The sequence below is a fragment of the Gymnoscopelus microlampas genome (assembly GCF_963454915.1).
Source record: "Gymnoscopelus microlampas genome assembly, chromosome: 11".
Lineage (NCBI taxonomy): Eukaryota > Metazoa > Chordata > Actinopteri > Myctophiformes > Myctophidae > Gymnoscopelus > Gymnoscopelus microlampas.
Window position 1 is genome coordinate 18,501,413 of NC_139948.1, and position 9,549 is coordinate 18,510,961.

Genomic DNA, 9,549 nt, shown 5'->3' on the forward strand with positions numbered 1-9,549 from the left:
CTTAATTTATTATGTTTCCTATAACATACAATCCTTGTCATTACCATCTTGTTTTTCGCCCCCTACATGTTGATGACAAATGTACCAGCCAGCTCAGATAGGGTGATGGTCAAGTGTGAATAGATTCCCTTTTAAGTGGCAAAAGAAAAGTGTTAAACTCCTCCGTAGCATAGGAAGAGTTGTTTGAACATTCAAAGTTGTCAACTATGATTCATCGAACGTTGATAGGTGTGCAACACATCTTTGGCAACACTTTTGGACAATCCTGCCGACGAGAGGTCTCTAGATCAGCGTGTATTGAAGTTAAGAAGGATCCCATCTCCAATCAGTCTGTAATCTCTTATTCATATGGTAACTTCACCTAAATGAAGCTACGCAGCGTTTGGCAGATTCTACCGCACAAATATGTGTCGAGTCATGGTTGGATCACACGGGGAGAACAGTGCTGTGGGCATCGTGGTTGGTGGTGTATTGAAAAGGCGAGTCTGTGTGCGTGCAGGGCTCCGTGTCAGGTGGCGTTGGATAGCTGTACTGGTCATAGGAGATATCCAGATGGCCCAGATCCAGATCAAGGATGTCGTATGGAACCGCCACAGACAGCCGCATACTTTCCTCATACGTTGGTGGTGGCTGTGAGAAGGGCAGAAAGAGACAGGGAGATATTGTAAAGATTGAATAGGGACGAGGCTAAAATCGGATTTATATTTTGCCAAAAAATAGCTGCTCTACATGCTCACATCACAGCACGTTGTGAGCTTGTAGATCTATTGCATGATGGAGTGTTAACTATTAATTAAGAATAAAGGGTTCAGTGAAGGCTTTTGACTGGATGGTTTTAGGGGAGAAACAATGATGATAATAATAATAGTTGATCAACCGATTGTCAGAACATTAATCATCAAAATCTAGTAATAATCAATTTAGTGATGGTTCGTGTAAAAAGGTCTAATATGTGCTGTTTAAAACTTGGTCAAAATGTGCATGCTTGTCTTTGCTCCAACTTCCTCACTACTGTAGAGAATAATAAGGTATGTTTTTGACTGCTGGGTAAACAAACAAGTTCAAGACATCTAATTGGGTTCAGATAACTTTTAATGAGCATTTTCCACCATTTTCTATTTTATTACCATATTTCCCCACCATAGAATGGTCTAAATTTATCCCAGATGAATTGAATAATTGAAGCCTATTGTGCTTCTACATGAGACTACTACATATTAAGAGAGTGAAGCTCTGAGGTATCTATTGAAGGTAACTTTGACCGTCAGCAGATTTATCCAGCACAATAATCAGCAACTAGTATTTGGAAAACAAAGCAGACTATAGCTCACATTCATTTTATGCAGCTTAATCAGCTTAATAGGCTACAATATACTCACTGACTCACTTTGAGTCACCCACACCCTAAGTAACCACTTTACGTGATGGGAATAGAACTGTTCCTGCAAAGCTTCAGGACGGTGAATAGTTTTGTACGGGGTGGCAAGAAAATAAAACAGCATATAGCCTGCTAAATAGATAATGTGCTCACTGAGATTAGCTCTGCCCTGGATGAATATGTTGCACAGAGAACGCCGTGGCTGATACACGATATCTAAAGTGGAATATAATTGGAACATGTTTGTATTTACATTACTGATTAATCTGTCTTCAAACTGGCTCCCTGGAACATGTGCTTCTAGGCTGCATTAATCCATATCTTCCTGATCCCATCAGGCAGATGCACACTCTCTGACTGAGTCCCCTTATCTTTTAATTGCTCGGGGGCCCTCGGGCAACAGATCCTCCCCTTGTCCGATATGAAAGCCACACACGTACTGGGCCACAAAGTTTTACAACTGTCCTGCTTCAGGTCACAGAACACACAGGGGGCAATTAAGGGTAGACTCCCACCACAGTCTGGGGGAGGTAGGATGCTGACAGAATGAGTGGGATGTGTGTGCGTGCGTGCGTGCGTGCGTGCGTGCGTATGCGGGCGCGCGTGAAAGAAATGGTCACTCATGCTACTGGCTGTTTAATTAAGGAAAGGGTGCACAAAGCTGCATTCTAAAGGCTCTGTTTGCAGTCAGGATGCAGACTTTAATTATGTTTGATGTGCCTTTTTCTCATTACCTTGTTTGCTCGAGCGTTGCGCAAGTCAAAAGCTCAGCGAAATATCAACACGGTAAAAAAAAGAAGCGCCTTGAAAAGCGCCCAGCAGCCCAAGTGGACAGATGATGAGCAGATAGTGCATCCTGTTTACAATGCCCTGAAAGCAGCCTAATCTTTGAATAAGCTCTTGTAACAATATTGTGCCACAGCATGGTCATTATAGAGACGACCTAACTTGAACGATCTCCCATTATTACTACAGATGAGGGGCCTCCATAATAAGGTGAGATTATGCTGTAGGTTATAGGGTTGCTTTGAAGTTTTAACCACTTAAGCCTGATTTGTTCTTTGTCGTATAACAGTGTGGTGTGGCAAAAATAACCAATCTACAAGCTCACAACGCGTCATGGTGCGTTGTAGATTAGCTATTTTCAAAGCGCTTCGAAAATGCTTGACTTTTGTTTTGTTGCGCAAAATAGGGACGCCAGGTTGAACGTGGCCGTTGGGAGTACAGCTTCTCCTCCATGTTTCTCCCCATAACACTGAAGACCATAGAAAAACCAGCTGAAACGCCACATTGTCTTGTCAGTTATGAGCTCGGACCACATAGGGCACACAAATTGCCATGACAAGGTCGTAGTCCCCATAATATACCCTACCTCCATCATAAGGGGTCCATTGAGACCAAAGCGGTCCGCAATCATCGTGTGGATCTGCCTCTGGCGGTCTTTCTTCCTGACGCTCTCGTAAGAGGGCAGCCTCGGCAGGGGCCCCTCCATGGAAGGCAGGCTGTAGCTGGAGGGCCCGCCGACGTAGAACAGCTGACCTGCCTGCGAGAAAGGACACACACCAAGGGAAATGGCGGGATTTGTGAGCGAGGCGGAACACAATTTGACTTTTTGTGATTTCTCTTAAATGTGAATGCCCTACTTGATCACACTACAGCGTCACACAAAAGTATCTAAAGTAGCAGATCTGCAAGCTCGAAATGTGGCGCGAAGCGACGCGTTTTGAGCTTGTAGATCTTCTACTTTTGCTATTTTTGGATTTGAATCCTGAAAATGAATGGTTTTGGACATATGAGGTTTCTACCCGACAGTGACAATTTGCTTGTTATACTTGCAGATATTGGTTATTTGTTCACATAAGTTATTTAGATAGACATTGTGTTTGCTTGACCGCAAATGCTAAGGATGTTATTTAGATTGCATGTTGTTTAGACAGATGCTATAGGTTTGATGTTTACTTGGTGTCCTAGTTACTTTGAAGCCCTCAATTGTTTTTCTTTGCACTCTAATTATGTACCATTCACTCTAATTACAGCTACCATTTCTCCTGTCGTTTGTCGATTAGGGTTCATGTCATTTACTCAGATCTCGCTCTTGTAAGTCGCTCCCGTTTAAGAGCGTCTGATAAATGTGGTAAATTGTAAAATGTTGAGTGCTTGTCATGGATAGTCACTTTAAACTGTTGGCTCTGAAACCACTAGCCTTCCCATACAGGGGAAGCCTGTGTTCGTATGTATCTTTACATCACTCAATGGTTTAAGGCCAAATACACCTCTGATTTGTTTTTACACTATGAGCCCCTGAGACGGTATCCCGGGACAGGTCTATTGTTCCCAGAGTTTAACCACTTAAGCCCTATATACTTCGTTGTATGACAAGTAACATAAATAGCAGATCTACAAGCGACACCTTGTGAGCTTGTAGATCTGATAATTTCACTATTTTGAACATTTTGAAGATGTGGCCAAAAAGGATGCCAGGGTTAATGTGGTGAAACAAAACATGGTGAGGCAGCATTTAGTTATGCCACACATACAGTAGCTTCCACAGGATCTCAGGCTTGCATCAACTGTGACTACATTTAAATCCAGGCTAAACACTTTGATGTTCTCCACTGCCTTTCATCAAAAGATTTCAGCTTACATCTGTTTCTTTAATTGATTCATAGGTCTAGGTCTCTTTCTTTCTTTTTTTTTTACAACTCTTCATGCCTTATTATGTAATTGTGTAAAACTTTGAATCGCCTTTGTGTATGAAATATGCCTTACGGTACAAATAAATGTGCCATTGTTAACTGTGTTTGCCTATTGCAGTGCTGTACAAGGCGGCGGGGGCCGTATCGGGCTCAGTGTATGTATAGGGAAAGCTTGTTGTTGCTGTGGCTGATAGCAGGTACGGCTGCTGTTAGCTAGGTGAGGTAAGCTACACAACCCGGGGCTCTCTCACCTGAGTGTTGTTGTCATTGATGGTGTGAGTTGAGTCCAGACAAGGTGAGCTCACCAGTGTCTGTCTACTGCTGTAGTACTGAGGACGAGCCTCCTGGATGAACAAACACATGACAACAATGAGGATATCTGCTTCAGTTCAAAGGATGTCACTTCAACTATAAAATATAACAGCACTGTATTATATACAAACAGATAGCGGGGAAAGGCTGATGTCAAGGCTCCCTTTCCCTCAGTTTTCTTTTTTACTTTCAAGGGCAAAATAGATCCCAGGAATGCGAAGAAAACAAACTTATCTACCTGCCACTTCCACCATTTTAAAACTGCAATTAGTCAGAAAATCCACTAATTTCAGCTTAAGTGGCCAATTTTCATGCCCTATTTGACCACTATGGACACTAACTTGTTTAGCAATACCATAAATTATCCAGCCAGTGAGACGGCCACCCTCCGATTTCCATGCCTCCCCCCCAGACCAACCCCTTCTTAAACAAGGCCCACACCAGGGTCCCACTGTAAAGGGTACTAGATCCTTTAAATAAAAATAAAAAGAGTCTTGCCGGAAAACTAGGTGATTGCGTTGGCTTAAATGAGTATCCTTTGTATGGAGAACAATGTAGTGTCCCACTGTGACTTCAGGATCCCTAGGCAACCAAACACACAGCAAGCTCTTTTCAACATCTCTCTTCCTCTTGTAACTACAGCGGGTTCCTCTTAACGAGCGCGCTCCACTACACATTATGGCCTCATACGTCACTTGCGGCGGTGTTACAACAAAGTCAATTTGTCATCAGACTAAGAGCCGGACCACCATGATGTAATGGGGCGTCACGTCAGGACCACAGTCTGTGATTTACCAAGGAGAGATGGCTTGAGCAAGAATCACCGATGGCAACAGCAAACATTTATCACCATCAAAGATATCGGGCATATCACTTTCCCAGGCCGGAGTAAACAATGACATCACTCAAAACGCGGAGTGACGCACTCTATTGACCTTTGCCTTAACCCTTACGTCATGTGACCGAGAGAGACGGGACAGAAAAGGTGATGTCAAAGGTCACCTTCCCCTTGCCGGTTTGCACTTTTAAGGGAGCAAAGACGTCCTCAGGAATGAAAGAAAAAAAAGGAGAAGAAGAGAGAGACGTCCTTTTGTCTCCTGCCACTGATTCAACCAGTGTGAAAAAGCACAACCGTGTAAAATCAGAGTTGCAGTCGGGGGAGGACCCCGTCGCCGCTGGGCCTTTTTTTTTCACAGCCGCAGCCTAAAGGAGAACCATTGTCCCTTGTGTCCCCTGTGTCCCCTACACCCACAGTGGGGTCTGGGCCACTATTCATGGTGCAAACTGAAGCAGGGAGAGCTATGTGGTTACAAAGTCGTCAGAAGACACGTTAACGTTCCCTATGGGGACACGATGAAAGACACTCTCTTTCATGTGGATTCACGTGCTCATTCCCTCGCACCCCTTCACCCTCTGGCCTAACCTTTCCCTGCCCAACCACGCACCCAAATCAATGACGACATTCACTTTCAGGCAGCAAAGGTTCTACTACATCTGAAATAAATGAATTACTGTGCAACAAATGACAACAAGCTGAGGCTGTGTGACCCAATACCTTCTCACCTTGAGGGCTCCCTAAGGCCATTCAGCCTATACAACGGTGGTTCTCAAACTTTGAAATGGCAAGGACCCCCAGTTTAGTCCAGGGACCCCCACAAGTCTGAGAGTGTACAAATGGAACCAAATGGACCCGCACAGTCCCGTAAGGGTCCATTTGGTTCCTAACTATCAATCACTTAGCTTGGGACCCCCTGGAACCCCTGGGGGTCCCCAGACCCCACTTTGAGAACCACTGGCCAACAGTACCCGGTCTCACAACCCGACAGTAGGTTCAGACATGGCTTGTTGGGATTCTGTTATTTGCCACCATGCCACGTACAGTATGGGTGAAAGTCAAATTAAACAGGTCAATATGTAGCAGTTAAACAAGGTTCCTGTTCCTGGAGTGAGACGACAGAACCTTTCCAACAACAAGACCCTGACCAAACGTAACTTCCTGTCCACGAGGGAGGGGGGAGGCGGGGGGTGTATGACGCCATGTCCCTGCACTCCGAAGATAACACTAAACTTCCCCCCAGGCTCCAGTGGAGGTGGGACATAAGCCAGGAAGAGGAAGTACAGAGGACGGGTAGCAAGTCAAGAGGTACCCCCCATGTGGAGAGTTTACATTTCCTCTGAACGGTTTCCTGCACCTCTATATGTCACCATAATAACAGAAAACTGTTATGTTGTTCCTCCTTCAGAAAAGAAACTTCTAATGATCTGTTGCTCAATCCGCCAGTGCCAAACGTTTCAAATATGATGGTGTTGATGATGTGTGTATTTATGTTGGTGCTGAATCCATAACTATGTCTGTTCCAAGTGCTAATTTTGTCCACATCCATTAGAGTTAGTGCTGCACTATGGGATATTTCTGGAGGCCAGATAAACAGCTTAATTCAATTGAGGCAAATCCATGCCCTGACAATGATCATATCAAGTTTATTCTGGTCCTCACGTTGCAATGCAAATTAAATCTGACACTTCTTGACCACTTAAGCCCTATTTGACAATTTGTGGCACAATGGTGTCACGGTGCGACACCCTGTGAGCTTGTAGATCTGCTATTTTCAATTTTTTTTGGAAAGATTTGGGAAATGTTTGCCTAAATATCAGTGGCGTCCCCAGGAATTACATTTAGAGCAGGCGAGATTATTTTTTTTGCACCCCCACTATTACCCCCAAAAAAGAAATTTAAACTCAATCGAAAGTTGACGATCGAAAACCGGCGAAAGTGGCCGTTTTCAAGATGTTTTGGCCATTATCTCTGGAACGGAAGGTCCAATCTGCTCAGTTCAAAGCTTGTTGGATGCGTGACTTTGAGGACACTAAGCATGCATGACACCTTTTCGGGTTATTTGGGTTTTCTAGGGGAGGCGAGATCTTAGTTGGGCAGGCGACCGCCTGCCCTGCCTGTACAGTGGGTAAGCCACTGCTATATAATGACAATTATACGCCAGGTTGAAAGTGGTTAATCATGTTAGGTCATGTTAGGTCACGTTAATAATGTTACGGTTTTGTTGGTTCCCAATCCCATGGTCCACTCAGTAATCGGTCCTCCTGATATCAAACCAAAACTCAGGGGTTTGAAACACTTTCTCATGTTAGCTTCACTGAGGTATGGATTGGAAGCATATTTGTCCTTAAAATAGAGTGTTTACTCACCATATCTCCATGTGACTCCTGATAGAAGCGGACTTTGCAGCACTGAGGATCTTTACGGTAGATAATGGACAGCAGTGTCACAATCACCGCAAAAAAGATCAGAGAAGAGACTGAAAGAAAGTGAGGAGATAATGTGTTAATCACTTTTAATCCGGCATCAAGTCTTTCGCCAGTTTGTTTGTTGAAGTACTATGACATAAAATACAGTGTAGATAAAGCATTGATTTTATTTAGAATACTAAAGGTTAAGGTGCAAATAGGCCATGACACAGATACAGTATTCACTGTGAGATGGTGATTTATTCCTTTTTTTGTCTGTCCAGCACTTTAAGCAATCTCAAGTACTCTACTTAAGTACAATTTTGAGGTATTTTTTACTTTACTGGAGTATTTGCATTTTTCAGTACTTTTACTTCTACTCCACTACATCTCAGAGGCAAATATTGTACTTTTACTCCACTACAATTATTTGGAAACTTTAGTTACTAGTTACTTTTCAGATATAAATTATGATATTATGAAACATTTACCATTTTAGCCCTATTTTATACCTAGGGCTAGGCTATTTGAAAATAGCAGATCTACAAGCTCAGAACACGTCGCATCTGAGCTTGTAGATCTGCTATTTTCAAACATGTTAATACTTTTACTTTTGGTACTTTAAGTACATTTTGATGCCAATACTTTTGTACTTTCACTCAAGTAAATTTTGAATTCTGGACTTTCACTTTTACAACAGAGTATTTCTACATTGCAGTATTGATACTTTTACTTCAGTAAAACACCCGAGTACTTTTTCCACCACCGCTTAAATGTGAAATGTAATTGCTCTCCTGATTCAGAGAGCTCTGCTTGGAACTCAGAAATAGTTTTTTTTTAAAAGCATTTTTAATACACAGTTGACAGTTCATTTAACTAGTCTCACTCTAGCGTAAAAAAAAAAGTCACAAATGGACCATTTGTCACCTTGTGTCCGTTTTGACACCCTTTAAATGAACGCTGAGGATTTGACTGTGTGAAGTGTCACTGTAAACGGGCTACCAGATATTTGGTCTCGTTTCCCAAGCAGCTCACGTTTTACAACTTTGGTTGGATAGGATAATAACCTAGTAACAAACTAACTATTAAAGTAGCCTATATCCTACTGATAGATCTGGGGAAAAAAGAAGGAAAAAAAGATGCTTCTGTAGAGAATATTTTTGACCATCGTACTGTCTAACTCATCTGTTTCTCTCAATAATAATAATTATTCAACCATGGCTGTCTCTGAGTTTGTATTTCAAAATGGATAGAGCCTCATAGACGTATCCATCACCTACTTTTCAGATATTTCTCACCTTTTCACTCTCTAACTTCGATTCGCAGAAGCAGCTGCTCATATATGGGCTAAAGCAATAACACGCAGCAGGGTTGATACCATATGCCCGTGTAATCTCAGTTTAATAATATGGCTCTTTCGTGGAAAATGTCATATTTTTGAGAGCTTATATAAAGGCTTAAACTTACATGATGCCACGATGACAGTGAGTTGATCCGATGTGAGCAGTGAGGAGGGGATGGCTGGACTGGCTGTGGTAGACATCTCTGTAAAAGACAGTGATTCCCTTGGATCCTCCTGAACTCTGCAGCCAAAAAGCTTCTCATCATCAGCTCGTGTTAATAGTGATGAGGAACGGAGACCATCTTCCACAAACAGTGTGACACACTTTTCAGCCACAGCAGCCTGCCTGCCCTGCAGATGTGTGCGCTCTGCTCTCCTAGTGGACTCTTCTTCTTCAGCCAAACTCACCACAACGCAACATGCAGCGTTGCCAGGTTGTGTGAGAGAAATAAGCAGCCAGGTCTAGGAAAACAAGCCCTAAAGAAGTCAGATGAGCGATTTCAATCTATATTCATCAGCTATGTGAAAATAGCCGGTCTAGAAGCTCACACTTGCGACATGTTGTGAGTTTATAGATC

The 9,549-nt window shown here is 42.9% G+C and overlaps 1 protein-coding gene across 1 annotated transcript; it reads right to left on the minus strand.

Moving 5' to 3' along the window:
- Positions 1-426: 426 nt before the first annotated feature.
- LOC311054640 (uncharacterized protein) lies at positions 427-9,218 on the minus strand (the record flags this gene model as incomplete). Its single annotated transcript, XM_084070646.1, has 5 exons — positions 9,097-9,218; positions 7,591-7,700; positions 4,326-4,418; positions 2,751-2,921; positions 427-630 (listed from the first exon to the last, which is right to left on the minus strand). The coding sequence occupies exons 1-5, from the start codon at positions 9,170-9,172 to the stop codon at positions 427-429; spliced, it is 654 nt and encodes a 217-aa protein (XP_083926772.1). The 5' UTR covers positions 9,173-9,218.
- Positions 9,219-9,549: the final 331 nt, after the last annotated feature.